Here is a 22393-nt window from a genome sequence, read left to right on the forward strand (position 1 = left end):
TCCTGATTGGTTGATGGCTCCTGAGTACAGATGTTGGTCAACCAGGTAACGAGCTGGCTCGTTAACCTAACGACAAACAGCTGGGAGGCAGAAATGCTGCTAATTTACTAGAGAAAATGTATTTAACTTAAAAAAAATATTCAATTGAACTCCAAAAGAATAATAATGATGTATTTTATTTAATTAAAAAAACAAGAGAAAAGAGCTTTTTATGGATGTATGCAAAATTGCTTTATTTCATTTTTTTTTCTTTTTTTTATTTAATACATTTGTCATATAATAAATAGACACAAAAAAGCCTGGCACTTCAGGCCTCTTCCCATGCCGATTCTGCACTTCTTTTTTTTTTTTTAATTCTCCACACCGCAAACAACTTTTCATAGAATTTACAACACAAAATTAAAAAAAAAAAAAAAATCAAAGCTTGACACAAGCTGAATTTCCTGCTACCAAGTCAGCGCTCACCTCGCCGTCATTCGCGCTGCCTTCACGTAGCAAATACCCGGGAAACAAAAATATATGTTTATATATTTATATCGTATTCACAGTTACACTATTTACACGTTGTAGAATTACAAAGCAAATGGGCAAAATACCAAGATGTTTCTACAAGAAACGATCTTTTCAGGAGAGGAGCGGAGACGTTTCCTGTACACAGTGGACCTTATTCTTTAAATAAACAACCTTTCTGAATCGTCAGATTCCTTTTACAGATCCCTGAAAATATTTTAAATACTCAGTCTTTCATTAAAAAAAAGAAATGGATCTTAAAAGTGTTACCTTTTTGGAGATAGATATTTATATATAAAAAAAAAGCTTTTGATCTTCTGTACAAGTTATCATATACAATATGAACATTAGTGATGGAAAAGAAGAAAAAAAAGCTACAATCAATGCAATTTAATAAAAAAACAAAGACTGACTTGGTCTTGGAAGGGGAGCGGACTGGTTCAGAGCAATCCAGAAATTGTCTTTTTTTTGAAGAAACGACGTGATTCAAGAGTGAAACAGGAAGCTGAAACTAAACTTCTCCCAGCTTCCCTGTCAACACATCTGAGGGAGCAGACAAACCTCTTCAGGTAAACAAAGACCTATGGCACTTGAAGTGGAGGAACTGAAAAGGTTCGGGTGCAGATAGACGCTGTTTCAAGCATGGCCTGAAGGGGGCAGCACATAGTTTGACAGAATACTCTCAAGAGAAACAGAAACTACTACTAGTGTCTTTGAGAGAACCTCCGGACAACACTGACTGATGCACATCGTCTTGCATAAACCATTAGGAAGCAGCATGATCCATTCTTGGCTGGTGGAGAAAGAAACTGTGTTTTATATTCCGCGGCAGGATTGAACCATTTATTATAAATTAAGTTTGACTTTTATTCAGTATAAAATAATAATAATAAAATAAAAGATGCAGCTTCCACGCAGACGCCTGGTGGGGTCGAGCATCCCGACAGTGTTATTGAGCAGCTGGGTTGTTTTGTACCACAACAAGTGTGTGTGAGGGGTAAAGCTTATCGAACTAATGAGAAAACTAAAGTGTGCACGGATCACATGATGTGGGAGGAACCGTGCTGAAATACTGTCCATCTCTGAGGCGACGGTGGGGAGGAAACGCAGGAACCGGCTTGTTCCTTTAAGAGCACCATGAATCGTAAACAATCTCTAGAGTTAAATAGATGAAGGTAGCTTAGCCTCGTTGGGGTGGCTCGCCGGCGGCTTCTCCTCTTCGAGGTTGGAGTCGGCGCTTCTTTCACACCCTGTGGGAAATCCTTCTGACCTGGTCCAGAGTTTTAGTTGAGCGTTCCCCGACAGTTCTCCGCCCCGCACAAACAGGGGATCTTCTCGTCCTCGATGGGGAACTTGTAGTCGTAGGTGATCTCCTCGTTGACGTTGATCGGCTGCCGGGAGTAGATCACGATCTTCTTCTGGGACTCCACGGTGATGACCTTTGCATAACAGTTGGGCTGCAGGCAAACAGGAGGAAACACGCATGAGAACAGAACGTGAAGATTCCAGCGAGAGGCGTGCGCGTTGCCTTACGTTGCAGCTGTGGTTGATGAAACGGGCAAAGTTTCCGCATTTTGTAGCGTCTATGATGGTGTCGTGGTCCACCCGGAACATGTAGCTGCTCCCGATGCCCTCTTCTTCATAACGCTTCTCCCTCATGTCCGCAATCACCTGTTGGAGAGGATCGACACTTGAGTCTGAAAAGCCTTCACAACCGTCGTTTAGGAACCAGTGGTTCCCAACCGTTCTCCACTGGTTTAATTCAGACAATATTTTCTATTAACTGGTATGTATGAGGCTTAAGTATGAGTCAAATTATTTTTTTCAGCTTTCAGTTCCCCTTAACATTTGAGAGTAAAGTTTATATATCTGCAGCTATTTAGCTATTTAACTATAACATGTTTATTTAACTCAAAAGGGTCAAAGTGGAAGCTTAAAAAAAAAAAAAAAGACAACAACTTCAACCTCATTCAACTTTTGAGGTGTCCACTAAAAAGTCCACTAAATTGGTATTTTCTAATTAATAATAAAAAACATGAATTTACTAAATATATTAGCAATATCACCATGACATTTAAATAAAATGCACAAAATAAACCTTATTTTAGGATCAGATTATAAATAAAACAAAAAATACGTGGGTCGTCTTTGGCTAATTTCTTATCTACTGAGGTTTGTAAGGCTACGTTTGAGTTTAACTAAAATTTTAGCAACAAGCTAACATTGTTGAATAATGTTTTCTGAACATTTTTAGGCTATTTTGGAGTTGAGCTAGAATTTTAGCAATGTATTAGCTTTTTTGCAATGCGTTATCTTTTTAGGCTTTTGGTTTATTTGGGGCTAATTTCAAGTTGCGAATATAAGCTACTCAAACAGCATTTAGGGACCAAAAACTGACATAAACTTACATTTTTACTGATTTACTTGAGAAAAAATAAAATAAAAAACAATAAAATCTAATATTTTATACGTTTCAAAGGTTTAAAATGTATTTAAAAGGACTGTAACATCTAGATCACTTGATTAAAGTAAAATAAATAAATAAATTAAATATGTCCATGCACTATTATATAGAAAGTGACAAAATAAAAATGCTTTTTTACTTTCAAAATAAAAAATTATCATTGTAAATCCCGTTTACTTTGAAAATAAATGTATGTACGGTAGATGCATGCTAACTGCAGAAAAACTGGATTTGGGATCCCAGTATCAATAACACATCTTCTCAAGAGGTTTCTAGTTCAAAGATTAAAAAGAAAACCAATGAGCACAGGCTGCAGTCTCACCTGTCGGATGTTCTGACCCACGTACTCGATCACCATTTCATCCGCAGCGATGGGCTCCTGGGCGAACAGACCCCAGTCGTGGATATTTGATTTGCAGAATCGGATCTTCTTCTTCCGGAACTGAAAGAGGGAGGTTTTGTTCTCAGGATCACACATTATACTTCTATATTTTAGAGTTCTGGTTCACTTTATTTACCTTCAGCTGGTTGAACTTCAACAAGTCGCTGTCACAAGCAAAAGAGGACAGCAAACGCCGTTGTTCGGAGCGGCGCTCGGAACCGGCTCTTGTAGAAACCTGGACCTGTGCTGGGATGCTCATGCCCTAAAGGGACGACGGGTTCGGGTTAGAACACTTCTAAAATGTTTCTGCGATGGCCGCCGTCACCCACCCACCTGTGTGTCGACGGGCGGCTCCTCCGACTGCAGCCGCGAGCTCTGCAGGTATTTGATCTTGTCCTTTTTGTCAATCTTGTAGTATCCTTCGCTTCGCGCACAGCCGGTGGCGTGATCCCTCATGCCATCATCTCTCCTCTTTTTCTTCACTCCAGGGATGTTGGTTGGTGCAGAGAAGTCAAGGATTTAAACCAGAGATAAACACAGCTCAACAAACACTTCCCTGTTTTCACCAGCAGGGGGTGCTGCTCAGTGACACACCCTTCTGACAGAAAGGATATGAGGATGGTTGACCCACAGCGTGTCGTTCAGCCAGTCGTTGCCGTTGTCCAGCTGCAGCATCTTGTCGTAGGTGATCTGCAGAAGCCGGATGTCCTCCTCGTCGATGCCCTCGTTCCAGATGTCGTACAGGATGGTCATCTCCTCAAAGTCGGAGCGGCGGGCGAAATAGGAGCGTGGCGGCGTCGTGACAGGAGACAAGCTCCCCAGAAGCAGCTCCTCCCAGCACCGCCGCGACCTCCTGGTAAACTTAGCCACCACAGGTGACTCGTCGTCGCAGGAGAGCAGGCCGTCCTCCGCCGGCAGCACCGTCTGAGGCGTCAAGTCTTCTTCCCGGAAATCCAAAGTGTGGCGTTTGGGTGACTTGGCAGATACCCCTTTAATGGATGGATCCTCCAGATGGGGTTCAGGAGGCGGAGGTTCGGAGTCAGCCGACAGCTCCAACGACTCGTGGGCCGGAGAGGGCGCCAGCTCCTTTTTGACTTTGGTTCGCCCAGGCTTTTTCTTTGACGGCGTGCTGTCGGAGGGCTCGGGAACGTCTACGGAGAGATCAGAGGACAGGTCTTCTGGGACACTTGTGGAGAGCTCTGAGCCAGCAGACTGGGTCTGATGGGGAAGGGAGTTGAGGGGGGGCTCTTTGAAGACTGGCCTATCGTCCAGACTCTCAGAGGATATTTTCCGGTTAAGCGTTAGTACTGCGGGGTCAGGGAAGACGGGGGTGAAGGTTAGGTCTCTCCCTGGGGTTCGGGGGAGCCCCGCGCTGAGGACCGGGGACTGCGCGGGGTAGGAAAAGGGGCTGCCGGGGATGTGGGGGGAGCTAAGCAGCAGGCTGCTGCCCGTCAGGGGGGCGTCGCTGCCGGGCGTGATGGGAATCGTGTCGGTGCTCTGGGATTTCCCCAGACCCCGAGCCCGCTCCATCAAGTCCCTGCCGGGCGTGCGGGGGATGTCCTCCTCCGTGGGGAGCCGGGCCCGCTGGGGGAATTCGGGGATCGGAACGGAGGGAGGGTGGAGGAGGGAACGACCTTCTACAGGGGGGCGAGGAGGGAGAGGGCGGGGAGTTAGAAAAGCAGAGGCGGGACACTGAAAGCGAGAGAGGGAGGGTTCAGGTTGCTCTTTACCTTTTGCTTTCGTCTCCTGGTCGCTGTCGGGGAGCGTCCCCGTGGGAGTGGGGGGACGAAGGTTTGCTACATGTTCAGACTTCACGGTGACGCCGCCGTCCCTCTGGATGTCCTCCTCTTTGACTGAAAGACAAGAGAAGACGTTTCTGAGGACAATCTGTGACGGACAGCATTCTGGATTCAACAGAACTCTTAGACACCTTTAGGCAGCGTTGGCTTCACGTCTTTTGTCGACTCCTCCTCAGGACTCGGAGGACTCGGAGGTCTCCTCTTGTGTTTGCTAATCACTTCTTCCTGATACTCCTCCTTCACCTCCACAAGAGGCGCTGAGGGGGGGCTCGGCGGTTTGACGGCTGCGTCCTCATCTTCTCCCTCAGAAGAGGAGGAGGAGGACGACGAGGAAGAAGACGAAGAAGTCCTAGCACCTTTGCGATTCTCCTCTGATGCTTCATCGTCCTCTTCGTCTGAGCTGGGCTCGAACTCTGAAGAGCTGGAGCTTTCAGAGGAGGAGTCAGAGCTTTCCGATGTGGAGTCGGAGCTGGCTTTGGAGGACGCCGGACTCCCCGCCTCTGCCAGAACAAACGCAGTTTGTAACCGGAACCCTTGAGGGTCAAACTGCTAGCATGCATCAGATGTGACTTACCATCGTCAGATGAATCTGAGGAGGAACTATCTCCAGACGAGCCTCCCACCTCTTCCCCATCGTCCTCTTCATCGCCACTCTTCTTCTAAATAGATTATGAAAACAAATGAATACAAACAAACAAGAGTTGGGATTTTCTATTTTGGGAGGCGGAGCTTACCTTGCCTGGCGCGAGTCTGTCTCTAACCTTCGTTTCGTCTGACTCGCCTTCCTCCCTGTCAGACACAGACTCCTCCTTCTCTGAGGTGTCCTCCTCCTCCTCGCCCTCACTGTCCAGCACACGGGGTCTGGAGTGCCGCCGCTTGGCGAAGGCGTCGCCGTCCATTTTTGGCTCGTCTGCGGGGAGCTCGGTCAGGTCTCGCTCTCGGTCTGGCGGAGAATCATCAGCTGATTATTGAGGGTCTCTTAACCTTTTAACACTGGAGCTCCAGCGTTATTGTGTGAATTCTTTGAAGCATTCACACAATAGTGATTCTCCTGCTCCTTTCTGTACGTTCTTTGACTCATAAAAACTCAATCACACAGTGATTTCAGCAATCAGGACATTACTGAATGTACTTTTTGTATTTATAAACTTTACAGTATTTGAAATATTGAGCCAAATGTGTCCCATGGGAAGTGAATGAGATGTTTTTCAATAACTTTTTAGCACTTTGAAACCATTGTTGATGGTAATGTTTAAATAATTTGACAATGAGCTGTTATATTAGCATTATGCTAGCTTGTTTTGGTAATGTGGCATCTACTAAAGTTCTTGTGCTAATTGTATCAAATATTTTTTCAACATGCTGAAGTTTTTTGGCTAATTTATCAACTAAGGCTGTTTGGCTTCTTTTGAGCTTAGCTAGGAACGGGCTAACGTTTTTGGCTAATTTTTTTTATCTACTGAGGTTTGTTAGGCTACTTTCGAGTTTGAGTAATATTTTAGCAACAGGCTATCATTTTTAACTAATTTTACTGAAAATGTTTAGGCTATTTTGGAGTTGAGCAAGAATTTTAGCAACGTGTTAGCTTTTTAGCAATGCGCTAGCTTTTTAGGCTAATTTGGCATCAACTAAGGGTTTTTTGGGCTAATTTAGAGTTTAGCCCATATTTAAGCAACACACTACATGTTTTTAGAAAATAGGCATGTATGGAGGACTTTTAAGCAAACTTACTAACAATTTTTCCAGAAATTTAGGCCAACTTAAGCACTCTTTTGTAGTTATTTTGCAAAATTTAAAGTCTTTTAGCAAATTTTGCATTTTGCAAATAGCTTTTACATTTTTAGCAAATCCCTTCAGCAATTAAAGAATAAATTGCTTCAGCATTTTTTGCAACCAGATTTAACAAGAAGGATTCACACCAGCATTATTGCAGGTAACACAACTTTTTTAGTTTTCTTTGATTTACTGCAACGTTTCAACCTTAAGTCACGATCAATGTAATTCCAATAGATTTCTGAAGGAGAAAAGCAGCGCAAGACATTTTTCTCCTTCAGAACTCTACTTTAATTACATTGATTGCGTTATGGTTGAAAAGTATGTCAAATATTTTGTGTTTAAGTGTAACCAACAAGGCCTCATGTGTTAAAGGGTTAAGATAGAGCCATACCTTCATCCTCAAGTTCGTCGTCTACCGGCGTGGACGGTCTGGCTCGTTTGTTGTCGCCCGCCACTGCAGCCTCAGGTGGATCTTTCCTTTTCACCTGAGCACAAACCCCCCACTTTGAGCACTTGGACGTCTCCATTGACAAAGATGACGTTTTGAAACTAACCTTGAAAGAGGGCAAGCGGATGGCGCCCCGCAGGCTGATTCCCAGACCCATCCCTTCATAGCCGAGCCCCTCGCCCTTGTTCCAGTTCTCCAGCAGGCTGGAGCCTAGTGTCTCCTTAGGTTTGGGTCGCTCCTCTTCTTTTGCCTCAGAGCCCTTCAGAGGAGTCAAAGACGCCTGGAAAGAAGTAGAAGAAGAAAATTCACCACAGCTTTTAAAACCTGAAAAGTTCAAATCAAAAAACAAAACAGGAAGTAGGTTGAAGCCGTGACCCTCTGGCATTTCCCCTTGACAGACGGCTTAAATGATTGATGAGCTAAACTGTTGACTTTACCAAAATCAAATGACTCCACAATTCATTTGCATTCCGAGGCGAGAGTGAGATCAGATCAATCCATTACGGCATTTGTCAAAGTGGCAGGTATAATGGCATTAATTCAAAACTCCTGGCTGTGTACACAGACCGGACAGCAGAGAGGCAAATCAGAGGCAACCACAGTCTAGTGGTCATCTGCTGAAGCAGCCTCGACCAAACCCCTGAATGGTTCCCGAGCGCGGCTGTGTCTGCAGCTCACCACTCCCCCTGGCTCCAAAATGTCTCACCTTTGCCGAGTGTTCCTTCTTCTCCCACCACTCGTCAAAGGCTCTGAAAGCCACCACCTCCACCATTTTGCGGTTGAGGTCCCTCTTCATGATGGCCTTCAACTCCTTGACGATAACCAGCAGCACGCCGTCAACGGTCGCCTTGTGGGGGTCCTCCTTTTTGCCGTCGTAACCCGGCGGGGGAACTGTGGGGTTGAATTGTGGTATGCTGGGGTTCTGCCATTCCTGGGCACCGGTGGCGTGCGTAGCAGCGCCCATGGAGAGAGGCTGGTAGGGCCCCGCGAACGCAGCGCTGTCCATATAATGAGGGTAGAGGTAGGGCCCTCGAGTCTGAGCCATGCGGCTCAGCATCTGCTGCTGCATCTGGAACGACATGGGGACGGTGCTCCACTGCAGCCGGCTCATTAGCTCCATTTGCATTAGCGGCATCATGCCGTGGGGGTAAGGGCTGATGGGGGCCAACATGTGAGGAGGCACTCCGGGGTGGGCGGCCAGGTGAGCGGCCAGGTGGTGGTGCATGGCGAAGCTGGCTTGGTGCTGTAAGGGGTGGTACCCGGGGGGGATGGTCATGGTATGCATGGGAGACACGGCGGAGTTGACCACGATGTCCTTGCTACAATCTCCGCTGGTGATAGGAGCGTCTGACGTCTCGTCGTCTGAGATCTCCATGTCCTCCCCCGACGACTGATGAGCCTGGATGAAAAGGACACGGTGAGTTTGGATAAGAAAAGTCTATTTCATTCTAAAAAACGTTAAAGTCAAAGGAGGCGCTGAACCACATCCCATCCAAACATTGAATAATTGAGGAGTTTTGCTTTATTTGCATTGAGAATCTCATTCAAGTCCCACTCCAATGATCTTTTGATCTAGTGCTGGGTGTTGTTGAAAAAAATTGTATATCACAATATAAATTATTTTAAACAATATGCATCACGATATACCACAATAAAGTATGTTTTTAGTTATTTGCTAGAAAAAAATTGTCAAAAATGTCATTACATAGTTTTCACTGACTTTATTTTTTTCAAGTAATATGTAACTGAATTGTCACAAATTAGACTTTTTAGTAGCTTCTTAGTAGAAAACCCCGTTTTTGCACAAAAGTTTAGCAATAAAAAATAATAAATAAAAATGACAGGAAAGAAATGGCACGACAGACCCTTTATATCACCCTCATGATAAATATAGTCAAATCGCCCAGCACTATTTTGATTTATTTTAAAAGTGTTCCCAATTGTCTTTTAATCATAATTAAGACGCTTTTAGCCGAAATACAAAAACGTGTATTTTTTTAGAACATGGTTTTTTGGCAGAAATTTGTCTGTGAGATGTGGGCGGGACTTTTTGTGTGGAGTAAACCCACCCCCTTCCATTCATCCATCTGTTTACATTGTCTCCAACTAGCTTACAGCCCCTCACACCCCCAACCTAACATTACCATTGCTACAAAAAAGGTGACCAATATTGGAGGTATCAAGCCGTACAGTTTGGAGAAAGATACCAGCTCAGACGAGGCGAGCAAAGACATACATGGATCTATTCGTCTACAAGTGGATGCATCAGAATGGACCTTGTGGTTTGCCGTAGTAGCTTCTACGTCACACTTCCAAGCCTTTTCCAACGGCATTTTTTCCCGTTTGCGCCTGATTCACAACAATTTTAATACAAATTTTCCTTATATATGTCATCCATCATGAGAAAAATGCCACAAGAACATGTAAAAAACACGATAAGTTCTCGTCCAAACGTGTAAGCTAGGCTACTGCACGTGATTAATGCGTGTTGGATCTGCTTTAAAAGTCTGATTTCAAAATCAGACCAACAGATGACTGCAAAGCTGGTCCGAGTTCAAAGGTCGTCAGCGCGGTCAAACACGAGCGACCTGCATAGTCGGTCAACATGTTTCCAAACTCGGCTGTTTATTCAGACATGGAAGACGATCAGAGAACCTGAACATCATTTTAAATTCCCTCCCAAAAAAAAAAAAAATGGACCTCTGTCACAAGAAAGTGGATGTGGGAGGAGCTTCAATACCCAAATGACCTGCTAGCCTGTTTGCATTGTGATAACTTGAAATATGAGATAGTGTCAGACTCAACTTAACCAGGAAGTGAAAAGCTGAATGAGGCCAACAACCTAACTGTGTTTTCCTCAGTGTGTGTATGTGTGTAGTGTTAGAAAGAGGAAATAAAAGCCTTCGAATCTTTAACAGCAAAGCTGCTCTTATTTTTTGCTACAAAGTGTGGAAATGAAAACATCTCCAACGTTCACCTTCAGTGTGAAAGTAAAAGTGTCTGAAGGATTCATTCATAACTTTTTTTACTCACACTTAAATTTGCATAATCTAACAAACAATGTTTTACGTAGATGTTTGTTTGGGGATAAATCGTTTGGCAAAAAACGGTTTCTACTGCACAGCAGAAGAGAACAATAAAACTCGGGGTTTACTACCACCTCTTCCGGAGACTTCCTGTGTCCTCGATGTAACTGTCACTTGGCGGCACGCATTAACCTCAACGCCACACTACAATCACCCACTCAAGGTGCTGCATCTGTCACCCGAGCGCCGTTTATCATGCTTTGCCTTTCGTTATGTAAACTCACCGTCTCCATCTTTTCGGTGGAGGAGCGCCCTCTTAAAGTGGCGTTCTTGAGGTCGCTGTTGCTCGTCTTGTCGTTGTCCGGAGAACCGACTCTCTTGACCGACAGGTGGACTCCGGGAATCGGCTCGTCGTCCTCCGAGTCCGGCAGTGGAGTCGGGCTGATGTCCTCCAGGCCCGTGCTACACGGACGGGAGTTCTGCTGCCCGCCGAGGTAAGGCGGGATCGGGGACAGCTGCGACGACGAGGAGGAAATGGGACTGCCCTCCATTTGCACCTCGTTGTCCGAGTCCCGCTCCTCCAGGAAGGGCAGCAGCTTTGTCCGTTTTTCCTTGAGGAGCATCTCGATTCGGGAGTCCAGACTGTTCCGCTCCAGGTCGTGCACAGGGGAGCCGGGTGAGGGGCATCTCTCCGGCGTTTGGGGAGGAGGGGTAGCCGGGGCCGCCACGGGTTCTGGTGGCGGCTCTGGGGGGGTTTCTGGTCTTTCCTTGACCGGTAAAAAGTCGACGGCAGCTGGCAAGGGGGGCTGGGGCGGTCTGAGGTACTCCCCCTCCCTTTGGGCCGGGTGATGGAACGCTGGTTCTGCTGGCGGGAACGCAGGAGGTAATGGAGTCTGGTAGGGGGAAAAGGCTGACTTAAAGTTGGGCGTAGCAGGTGGAGGTGCAGAGTAGGCGAAGGTAGGGGTGGAAGGTGGAGGTTCGGGAGGGGTGAGCTGGTGCTGTTTAAAGGGCGACTGTTCGGATGGCGTGTTCCGATACATGTTGCTGCGATACTGCGGCCGCTCCGGTCTGCGGTTGTACGCATCCTGGAACTTGCTTTCGTGGCGGCGGGACTTGTAGCTGCCGGAGCTCTCGGCGCGGCCGGACTGATACGCAGGCGTGGACTGCCGACTTGAATAGTTGGACTCTTGAGAGTAGGGCGTGCCGGGCTGGCGGGGCGTATGGGGGGTTCCCTGGGACTGCGGGGTGTCCTGCCTCAGGCTGGAGTAGCCCGTCTCCAGGCTCAGGGGTGTGTTGGAGCTGCTGGGCGGCAAAGCCCCTCCCACAACCGCCATGCTGCTCTCAGACAACCTGCGGATGGGCTCACAGGCCTGCAAAAAAAGGAAAAGGAGGTTCAATCAGAAATCTAAACCAAATCTGAAGCATTTTCTGTCATCTGGGATATTTTCTAAACACAAGCCACACTCCTCCTGTGGATTTAAACAACACTTCAGCTAATGGATACAAGCGTGTCACACATTTTAACCCACTAGGACAAAGTGCACGTTCCAGTGCCTTCCTTCCAGAGTTCAGAACACATTCAAGGACCTCAGCCATATCCCATCAGCCCACCTCTACCACCTGAGCTGATAAGGCAGGTGACAGAGCAAATGAGCTTGTGGGTACAAAACGTTCAACAATAACATCAACATGGGTTTACTCAACAGTTTAGCAGGGGTTCAAAATCAGCTACAATCAGCTAAATGTCCTCTTACAAGCAAAGCTTCAGCCAGACTGCGAGGGGACACTTCCCTGGCCTCCTCCACGCCAACAGGCAGTGTTTTCGGCGTGTAGCTGCCGTTCATGAGGAGCTGGAAGTACCTCAGACGATTCTCACCTGACAAACAGTAAATATCTGTCAGCTTGGAAGGGCAGATTTAACGTGAATTAAAAAAAAAATGTAAACATTGCAATAAGCTTAGTCAAAAATCACAAGACAGTCAAAAAAATAAATAAATAAAAGCAAATACATAAACATTCATGCATTAAAAGGGAAAAACAAACAACTCTGCTTATATTTAAATGCTATTTAAATTTGTTCCCAGGTAATAATTTTAATAGTACAAGTATTAATATTTCTATGATCCAAACCACCTCCACCATTATACAATTATTACAAAATGATAAAAATCAATAACATAAATATGGAAAAATATCAATTGGATTGAGGTTTATTTTACTTCATAAAAGGATCAATCTATCATTACAGTCCGATGTGTGGAAACACTTGTGACATGTGGTAGAATATCCTGTTTGTTTTATTGTGATGTGTAAAAACAACAGCAGGCTGAAATTTATTAAACTAAAATGTGATGGATTTGCCATTCATTCTCGTACTGTTGACATATTTAATTTACACTTGATTATCTTGCAAGAAATACGAGGAATCTGGAAAACTTCAGCTGCACCGTTCAGTACTTTTTATCTCTGAGTCACACTGGTTGAAGTTTTGGCTAAAGATCAATTTTCAGCCAGTGAATTGGATCGTTCAAAATGTACAAATAGCGACTTTGAAATGTATTGTCAACCAAAAGTTATATGACTTGAATCGTTACATCACTATTCATCAGAAAAAGGGCTTAAAACAAAAATCTGATTAAACATTAGCTCAAATTAACAGTAATCATTAGCAACTAAAATAAAAGATATATGTGTTACTTTGGTATCAATTAAAAACGAAAACAGCTTCAAATTCACTTATTTGCTTTAATAAATACATGCAATCCTATAAATAGAAATAAAGTGGGGTGGCAGGGAGTGACATTTGGGTTTGTTTTTGTTTGCAGGTCTAAAATTATGCACAGAGGGAATAGAAGGCACCCCAGCTCTGGGCTTGTGGGAACACACTAGTTTTCAATGAAATTCAATTATCCATGTTGCTGGGCAACGCATGCAACTTTGAGCACGTGACTGCTGTCATCCTAGCAAGTAAAAAAAAAACAGAGTTTGACTTGAATGACTGTACACTACACCTGCAGCGGTGCTCCGGACGATCGAGTGAATGAACCGGTGTTTACCTTTCGGGTCCAGCTCCACGTGGATGATGTTTCCCATCACGGAGGTGTTGTGCAGCGACTGCACGGCCACCTTGGCAGACTTGACGTTCTCAAAAACCACTTTAGCTATTCCCAGGTGCTTCTTGTTCTTCGGATTGTACAGGATCTCCACCTCCTCGATGTCGCCGAATTTTTTGCACATGTCGGTGAGAAATCCCTCCCGGATGTTGTCGTTGAGCCGGGCGAATGTCACCTCCTTCGGGGGCACGGGGCCGATATAGCACTCATCGATCTGAGGGGAGGAGGGGGATGGATGAAGTTAACGATAAGTCCGCGGTTTTTTTTATTAAGATGACAGAGAGGGGGTGTGTCTGCAACTTCTGACGACTCATAAGTCAGTAGATATTATTTAAGAATAAAAATACCTTAAATTTAGGCACAGGGAGGTCTGTTTCCTTGTATTTCGTCCAGAGTCGACCGATCCTTGGGTCTCGAACCATGTCCACCGGGGGTCTCCCGGGGTTCTGTGGGAGAAAAAAAAGAGATCCATCTCAGACTTGTTGCAAAGTCGTAACAAAATAAAACAAAATCCATCTGAATGTGGTTTGCAAGATGCCCGTGGACGGCCCCGGCAACACGGCCACTTTGAAACCAATCATGGAGGTCGGCTACTCGGTTACTATTGTGGCCGCGTCGAAGGCGGCACTCACAGGCATGCTGAAAGTCTGTCCATCGTAGCGATACAGTTTGTGGGAGCCCTTCTTCAGCGCCGGGTCCACTATCAACTTGTAACTTCTCCAGTGGTGACTCCGCTTCTCCGCCGAGCCGCACACGGGATGACTGTCCATGCCGTTCGCCAAACCTGAAACGACAGCCAAAGCGACAGGCAGCGGGGAGCTCTCGTTATTAGGCAGCGCTGCCGCGATCCCTCACCAGCCCCACAACACTTTGAAAACAGACGAAATATTACAGATGCACGGCTGGAGCTGTGGAGGGAACCCCTGTGAGAGCGAAAGGGGGGATCTAGCGTATATCCCACTTGCGGAAAACAGGCATGAGGAAGGCTGTAGAAAGAGGAGGAGGAGAAAAAAACCCGAACAAGCTTACTTGAACTCTGCTTTTTGCCATGGTCTTCGTTGAATTTGTTCCTCTCCCCTGGCTTGGACATAGTTCGTCCGATCGAGTGCTCTTTTAATTGACGAAAAGGTGAAATCGCTTTCCTTTCGCCGCGTACATTACATGATTTAGCTTGAAGAATACTGCCTCCTTTTCAGCGAGAGCCAGCACATATTGTGTGTGCCTCTCTAGCTGCTGTCTCTCCCACAATACACCGCTATGCTCGCCCAACCCTTACGCGAGTCGCACTTTCGTGGCGAACTTGCTTTTAATTAGACCGTAATTTTAACTGCAACAACAACAAAACAAACTATTTACTAACAATTGAGTCATTTGTGTATTTCCTAAAACGTATATCTATTTTTAAACCGGCAATATTTTATTAAACCTTGAATAATTGTGTGTGGAATCTGCTGATCGCATTTACTTAGCTAGCAAACACAAGATAGACGCGGAGAGAATATCTTCTTAACTCAACCTACATGCTAATAAATCTCATTTGGGTGGGAGCTTTAATATGCAAACGTTGGAGAAAATATTTATAAATAAATACATAGTTTTTAAAATTTGCAACTGAAGGGGGTAGTTGGCTGCTAAAGAGTAACAGGGACATTAGACTTAAAGAGAGCAGTCGGAGGGTTATCGGTTACATTTTAGCAGTCATGGCTAACGTTTACAACTATTGGAATGCGGCGGTTTGTTTCTTTGCATCCCTTTCCGCACTTAGTCCAAAAAACTAGTGCCGAATTTTCCTACGCGTTTTTTATTTTTCTCATTTTTTCGTGGAGGTTTTAGAGATAAAAAATAAACTTGAGTTATTTTTTATTTTTAAATAAAAAAGCATTTTAACGAAGTGCTTGTTGTCAAGCAAACTGGGTTTTGTTTGACATTGCCTGTTGTTTTGCAGTGCTCGGGCAATTGGCTGGTTAACAGCGGCGGCTCTGTGGGCCAATCAGAGCGCAGCGGCGGTGGAGCTCTCTGCTATTAGAGGCACGGTTCAGGAGTCCTTCAACACAGAGAAGGGAGAGGGGGCTGAGTGCTCTCGGCAGCCATTTTCCTTAAACAGGACTCAATGGCCTATATGGGTTTCCTTTGTTCCAAAAGGGATCTTACACTTGATTTCCTCATCTCTTACGGACTATGATAAAACTATGATTGCTCCTTTTAAAGGATTGAGAAGATGGAGGAGAATGTACTGGATGTGACATTTTGAGCCTTTTTTCTCTCTGCCTGGAATCCATCTAGGTCATGGCACACCCATATAATAGTATTTCTATTTCTAAGTAAAAGAAAACCAAATGTTGTGAATAAATGGTTTTGAAGATGTTCTGTGACAGAAAAAAACACAGTTAAATTGACAAAATGTTGGGCATTGCACTTATGGCCTTTAGTAGGGAATGAGTTGCAATCAGTAAGTTAAATTCTTTTATAACTATTTGAATGTAAATTTGAACATTGTTATTAAAAGTAAGTTTGTCATGATCAATTTAAAATGCTGTAACACAACTTTTTTTTTTATTTTCACTGCATGCTGACATGTTTTGTACCACTTTTCATTAATAGACCATAAATAACTAATGCCCTTTTGACAGTATTTTATGGGGCTTCCGGTATTTTTATTATTTTTATTGTGACTGACTTATATGTTTTGATTAACCAATTTTAAAAACTCTCCTCTCACAGCAGCAACCTGGCTCTTCTTACACCCTGTCGAGCAACCGTGGAGGCAACGTCAAGCACGATTAGGCTCGTGCTGTCCACTCGCCATTTAACGGCTAAATACGTCCAAGCCGTAAAGCCACGGGCTTGACCTTGTCTCAAGTATGTATTCGACTGTCTAAAAAAAGGCCTATTCACGCTGCGTCATTTTCAAATGGCAATTAAAAAAAATTGGGGCAAGATTTAAGGGGGGTAAACGTTCATGGTGAAAATATTTACCTGAACACTTGGATGAAATATAGGTAGGAGGCCTAAACTCGGGGGCAGGGGGACTACTTTCAGCTCCATCTTCCGATCTTCTAATAGTGGAATTGGTGAGAGGTGGGAAAGCTTCTTCTGGAAAGGAAACAAAAATCTATTAACACGACAGTTAAAATGTCTTTAAAAAAACGTTTTCATCATTGCTTGCATACCCCCTCTGCCCGCGAATAAGCATCTTCAAGCATCACCAGTGTGGGTAATATGCAAACCATCTCTTCTCTCCTTGAAGACAGGACTACAGACGAGTATAACCTCGACATTTCAAACCGAGCTTCATCATAAAACTGCACGGAAATGTGTCGAAAGGTAATAAAATTTGTAATATTTTTGCACTCTTATAGAACATATATTAATTAGCGAGATAAAACATCTCAGTAAAGCTGTTTTTGTCTATTTTAATGAACATTTATACACAATTGTAAACCACATTTTGTGTATTTTTCATAGTTAACTTACAGTTATTTTTTAAAATCCACCATCAAATGTAAAAACGTGGATAAATCTTGTGCTTTTTCACGATTTATTTTATCCAAAGGAACCTTTGTGGGGTGAGTAGGCTCTACTTTTCAGTGGTTTCTCGTCTCAAAATGGCTTCTGTTCAGACAAAGGGAACACTGTGCAGAGAAATGTTACTGCGCCATAACTGGGTGAGGCTTAGAGCGCGAGCCTTTTCTCCGAAGGCATTGCTCAGTGTCGAAGCAAACACTCAACGGGAAGTCAATTCAGTAGGCTTCCCGGGATGGTTTCACGCGAAATGATGTATGGTTTTGAAAGAAAAGAGGAAGAAAAAAGCTCGACGGTGCGTGTGATTAAAAAAAAATCTTTGATGAAGCTGTATGTGCCAGTGAATAGGCTGCCTGCCTCGCCTTAGTAACGGCTGTAATCCGAGAGCTCGTGGATGGTTGCCAGGAGAGTTGCACCCCCCTCATTGCCATATAAGGTCAACAGGATCCCTCCGCCACAGTCCTGCTGTGCAGTATCTGGGTGAAAGGGTGCTTCGATTTGCTGCGCATGCTCTCTGCATGGAGGAGATCAATGGTTCTCTATCGCCCGCTCCGCAGACTAGATAGAGCAAAACAATATGACTCGGGGAAAAAAAGGAGTGTAAAAATTGATTCTCAGCTTTAGTTGGGTTCGTGTTATCTCTCGAAAATTCTTTTTCAGGTCGAGCTCGGGGAGGATTTGTTTTATTTTCGTAAAGAATGCTGACTGGTTTTGTGTCAGAGTGAGAGCTCCTGTTTTTCTTGCTCTCCTTTCCAAGCCTAGGGTGGATACAAAGTGCGCGTGCTTGAGTCACGAGGCTGCTGATACACTCAGAGCCTTTCAAGGTTGGCTATTTATTATCCCAAACCCCAATAGCACTGCATTTCTAAAAAAAAGAAGAAAAAAATGTTTTATATGTGCACGGAGGTGGAAATACCTCTTAAATTTAGTGGCTTAAATCCAATGAGGTTATTTATAGGCCTTCAAAAGTGTGGAGGAGGGGAAACATCTCCCCCGGTGGGCTGCACCACTCAGCTTTACCGCTGACAGACTGGAATATTCCACATAGGGGATTGGCCTCTGCTGCAGGACAGCTGTCTCTGTTCTCGACGAGAGAGAAAAAAATAGTTCTTGGTGTGTTGCTGGTTGATGGATGTGTGGATATTCTGTAGGACAAACCCTAACATTCTTTACAGGCTTCCTTTTGTTCAAACATGAGGCTTCCAGGTTCACTCTGTAAGTCAAGCAAGCACTTTTTATTGTCTGTGATTCAAAGTACAGCATGCTGTGGATTATTAATGATGAAAAAGCATGTGGAGGAACAGTCAAAAAACCCCAAAAACCTTTTTGTGGAGACATTTTTCTGTGTAATTTCAGATTTTTATTTTTGTGGATTATTCAGTCGACTGTCATTTTTTGGAAATATGTTTTTTTTCCTTCCAAGACCATGGTTATTATTTATAAAAACGAGATTTTTCTTTTAAATCTCTTAAATATGTGCATGTGTTCTAAGTAAACGTCCAGAATAATCATTGTTTGCTTTTATTTCCTTCTTTTATTGTATTTTTTATTGTTTTATAGTTCTTTTTCTTACCCCAAAAGTTAAAACTCAAGGATAAAAATGACCTTAACAGATCATTTTAATCCAAAAGGATTAAGGCTCAGGAAAAAAGGGTGTCATCTCTTCCTCTTAAAGGGATAGATTGCATTATCTGTCTGTATTATTTAATTCAACTGATTTTGTTGACCTTTTTTTATTTTAAGGATTAGATTCCAAACTAGCTGCTATTCAGATCTGAGTGGTTTTAGTAAGACATCAATATGATCATCTGCAGTTGTTTTTTTTGTTTATAAAACACTCCTAAACCCCTCGTTTTTAGTTCAAACTCAACACCAGTGTTTTTCAAAAAGGGAAAATGTATGTTCTTTCACTGTTTGTCACACAGAAAATGTAATTTTTCTATGTCTAATCTTGTCAAAGAGATAATTTTATGATTAAAAAAATACAAATAAAGCATTTTTTAAAAATATCTCAGAGCGGCCTCTCGTTGTGTCTTTGTGAGGTTTTGGATCTTCTTATTTTAGATCTATCCCATACACTGCACTGACGGTTTAAAGAACGTCATCCTGGTTCACAGCTTTCCATTTTCCCATAAACACAAATGTCTTAAGCTCCAAAATTAAAAAAAAAAGTTTGCTATTTAAAATAGAAGCACATCAGCTGTGTCTTAAGTTATTAGAATTTTGTTATTTTTTTTAATCTCGTTGGAAAAAAAAAAAAAAGACAAATTTGTCCCCAAAGGAAATCTCATTCCCCAGGACAGATTAGATCCTCTGGTTGTAGAAGTAGCTGTTGACCATCACCTTCCTGTATTCCCAGATGCTTTCTGCAGGGATGATGGAGGTAAAATGGTTGAGATCCTTCAGTCTTAACCATTTGAGCTGGTCTCTCACGCCTTCTTCCTTAAACGCAGGCAAGAGGAGGCAGAGCTTGTGTTGAAGTACACACCCAAGAAAGTGAAAGAAGCAAAAGACATGCAAAAAAAAAAAAAAACCCAAAAAGGAAGTGAGTGCATGAGAGGCTCCTCGTGTGTCTGTGCTGCAGCCAACAGTCTCTCACGATGGGACGGGAGGAGGGAGGCATCAGGGTCTGATGGAAGCGGCGTCAGTGTGACAGGAAGTGGTGAGCAGACTGAGCTACCTGGTAAAACATGAGATCCTTTCTCTTGCCTGCGAATCATCCGGAGCTTTGACGAACATCAATTTTTGCCATGCCTTTAAAATAAAAATACTTAAAAAAAAAAGGAGGGAGCCTTTCGTGCCTCATCCTGCCTGGTACCTGTCTGACCTGTTTGGAGGCAAAATGACAGAAAACGGTGCTGTGAAAGACAAAGGCAAAACACGAGAGGAACTCAAAATTGTCATTGTGGGAGATGGAGGCTGTGGAAAAACATCTCTGCTCACGGTTTATGCCAAAGGTAATTTTCCAGAGGTAAGAGAAGCTGTTGGCTTTTTTGAATTGATTAATCCTTCTTACTTTCATTTTTTTAACTCCTTGTTATAATTATTAATCTTAATCAAAATTGTTTTAATGTTTAGGTTAAAAAACACTAAAGCTCAATCTCTTGTTTATCAAAAACAGAAATATGCACCATCAGTGTTTGAAAAGTATGTCACAACTGTTAATCTGGAAGGAAAAGAGATAGAGCTCACCCTCAATGACACGGCGGGTAAGAGAAAATTCTATTTCAGAATTTGATTTTCTTTATTTTACGCGTGAGCATCTTTATCTCTGTTCACTACCGCATAAAACACTTATGTCGACTGACTTTGAAGCACAAAAGTTTTTACATTAAGTCAAAGATTGATCACAATTGTATAGTATATTCTGCAGCTGTAGTTAACTCACATTGAGTGCTTTTTATATGACACAGGAAGTGGCGAGGGTTGATATGAGCATCATCAACGAGGTTTTTAGGAACTGACAGGTCAACGGCGACCAACATGACTTTAGAAAACATGGTTTACAAAGTGACTGAAGGAAACAGTTTTAAGAAGAAAAAAAGTACCTTTTTTCTTGGAGTTACATTTTTTTAGAATCATTTACAATTTAAACTTGTAAGATTTCCAATTAAAAATTCACATTTAGTTAAATAAGAGTTATCAGCATTGGCGTGTCTTCCAGCCACAGCAAAGGAAGTCCCATCAAGGAAGTGGTTTTCTGCAGCTTTTCTCAGACATTATATCTTCACGCTCCAGCTGTTTTAAGACAAACCTGTTTTATTAATGGGTTTGCTTTAAAACAACAACAACGAAAGCCTTCAGTTTGCTGGGTCTTGTTCCCATAGGACAGGAAGACTACGACAGACTGAGGCCACTTTCGTACCAGGGGGTCAGCGTGGTTCTAGTCTGCTTCGATGTCACCAACCCCACCAGCTTTGACAATGTTCTCGTGAAGGTACACACCTCCCTCTGTGACAAAAGAAAAGTTTTCCCTTTTGTGACGGTGAACTTTCAGGTTTGCTCTGCTTAAAAAACAAAAAAAGGCTAATCCTGGCATGTTGGCGTCGCCCGCATTCTTTCAGTTTATGAGTGAAAGGAAAGTAAACTGTAGATGCTTGTGTAGATTGATGACTCAAACCCCGACTGTGTTTTAACCAGTGGTACCCAGAGGTGAAGCACTTTTGTCAGGACGTCCCGATTATACTGATTGGGTGCAAAACTGACCTCAGAAAAGACAAAGAATGTGTGAGGAAGCTGAAGGCCTTGAGTATGGATCCCATCTCATACATACAGGTGAGAAGTGAGAACAGTTTGCTGCTGAAACTTTCTCGAAAGAGGAAGGCTAAAAATATGGCTTCTCTTTGTGGCATCTTCTCATGGTTTGCTTTAGGGGGAACGGACGCGGGAGGAAATGAACGCAACGCTCTACCTGGAGTGTTCGGCTAAATTTCAGGAGAACGTGGACGACTTGTTCAAGGAGGCCACCAAAAGAGCCCTGGCTTTCAGACGAAAACAGAGAAAACTCAAGCGGAAAAAGAAATGTGTCATTTTCTGAGCTTGGAAAGGACTATTCTACACAGGATAACCATCAATCCACGAGGCTCCGTTGCACCATCTGAGAGTTTTCTGCTTGAACTGCAACGTAATGACTCATGCAGCAACAGGAAACACTTCTTTTGAGAGTCGCACACAGGTTTTACAAAGAGAAAATGGAAAGTTAACTTCATGTTTGCATACTGAATGACTGTTTTTCTTTTTTTTTTGTCTCCAGCTGCCAGTATTTGTAGGTTTTTTGTATTTATGGGTACAAAAAATAACTTAAAAGCAATCTGGATGCTCTCACTCAGGAATAGAGTTTAAAAGTGTTATTAAAGAAAAATCAGGGTTTAATCATTTACAGCAAAACTAAATGCTGCTTCTTTGTATTATGTGTTGTTGTTGCAGGTTTTTTAACTGCACCAACAGCGCCGACTAGAGGTACAAATATGTAATGACCATGTTTCATGAATAGGACCTCAATATATAGTTTTGTGCACATAAAATACACATTTTTATGATGCTTTTTTTATTAATGTACACAGATGTGTTACTGGCCACACATTAGGAACTGATAAAGTATTAAAATGAACTGCAACTGTATGAAAAATCTGCTTTTTTTTTAAAAAAAAAAGAAAAAACTTCCACCTGAATTGTGATTTTTAATCTCTTGTTCATCGCAGAAATCCATGTGAGCGTAACGCCGCTACTTCAAAGATGCAATAGCCCTCGCGGTGAGGAAAGTGAGGCCTCACGTACCCGAGCATCGGAAAGATAAACCAGTTTTTCCTAAAAAAACAGAAACTTTTTTTTTTTACAGTACTAGTGCGGATAG

At 43.3% G+C, this 22393-nt stretch overlaps 2 protein-coding genes across 7 annotated transcripts; one reads left to right on the top strand and one right to left on the bottom strand.

The window, feature by feature from the left end:
* Window positions 1–206: 206 nt before the first annotated feature.
* On the bottom strand, window positions 207–16606 carry setd1ba (SET domain containing 1B, histone lysine methyltransferase a). 4 transcript variants are annotated; one of them, XM_024299320.2, is made up of 19 exons: window positions 16495–16606; window positions 14151–14302; window positions 13866–13964; window positions 13462–13732; window positions 12160–12281; window positions 10690–11775; window positions 8086–8778; window positions 7486–7659; window positions 7323–7416; window positions 5890–6098; window positions 5730–5814; window positions 5287–5655; window positions 5087–5209; window positions 3971–4993; window positions 3690–3856; window positions 3493–3618; window positions 3297–3416; window positions 2044–2181; window positions 207–1967 (listed from the first exon to the last, which is right to left on the bottom strand). In XM_024299320.2, exons 2-19 carry the CDS (start codon window positions 14286–14288, stop codon window positions 1794–1796), a joined length of 5211 nt encoding a protein of 1736 aa, XP_024155088.1. In that variant the 5' UTR covers window positions 14289–14302; window positions 16495–16606; the 3' UTR covers window positions 207–1793. The 4 variants fall into 4 exon arrangements, with proteins under 4 accessions (XP_024155088.1, XP_024155087.1, XP_024155089.1 ...); XM_024299319.2 differs by lacking the exon at window positions 16495–16606 and adding an exon at window positions 14548–15005 and having other exon boundaries at window positions 5730–5811; XM_024299321.2 differs by lacking the exon at window positions 16495–16606 and adding an exon at window positions 14548–15005 and having other exon boundaries at window positions 3971–4507.
* Window positions 16607–16705: 99 nt separating this feature from the next.
* On the top strand, window positions 16706–22356 carry rhof (ras homolog family member F). Of its 3 annotated transcripts, XM_024299329.2 has the most exons (6): window positions 16706–16842; window positions 19494–20011; window positions 20162–20249; window positions 20868–20977; window positions 21181–21315; window positions 21413–22356. In XM_024299329.2, the coding sequence occupies exons 2-6, from the start codon at window positions 19883–19885 to the stop codon at window positions 21575–21577; spliced, it is 627 nt and encodes a 208-aa protein (XP_024155097.1). In that variant the 5' UTR covers window positions 16706–16842; window positions 19494–19882; the 3' UTR covers window positions 21578–22356. The 3 variants fall into 3 exon arrangements, with proteins under 3 accessions (XP_024155097.1, XP_024155100.1, XP_036070359.1); XM_024299332.2 differs by lacking the exon at window positions 16706–16842 and having other exon boundaries at window positions 19069–19997; XM_036214466.1 differs by lacking the exon at window positions 16706–16842 and having other exon boundaries at window positions 19079–20011.
* The last annotated feature ends 37 nt before the right edge of the window (window positions 22357–22393 follow it).

This window comes from Oryzias melastigma, linkage group LG12, assembly GCF_002922805.2.
Source record: "Oryzias melastigma strain HK-1 linkage group LG12, ASM292280v2, whole genome shotgun sequence".
Taxonomy (NCBI): Eukaryota; Metazoa; Chordata; class Actinopteri; order Beloniformes; family Adrianichthyidae; genus Oryzias; species Oryzias melastigma.

Coding starts and splice junctions, on each gene's coding strand:
- setd1ba (XM_024299318.2), bottom strand. CDS start 14,608: ATGTCCAAGCCAGGGGAGAGGAACAAATTCAACGAAGACCATGGCAAA. Junction 14,303..14,547: donor TGGCAAAAAGCAGAGTTCAA/GTAAGCTTGTTC, acceptor CTGTCGTTTCAG/GTTTGGCGAACGGCATGGAC. Junction 13,965..14,150: donor GACAGACTTTCAGCATGCCT/GTGAGTGCCGCC, acceptor TTTCTCCCACAG/AACCCCGGGAGACCCCCGGT.
- rhof (XM_024299329.2), top strand. CDS start 19,883: ATGACAGAAAACGGTGCTGTGAAAGACAAAGGCAAAACACGAGAGGAA. Junction 20,012..20,161: donor CCAAAGGTAATTTTCCAGAG/GTAAGAGAAGCT, acceptor TATCAAAAACAG/AAATATGCACCATCAGTGTT. Junction 20,250..20,867: donor CACCCTCAATGACACGGCGG/GTAAGAGAAAAT, acceptor TTGTTCCCATAG/GACAGGAAGACTACGACAGA.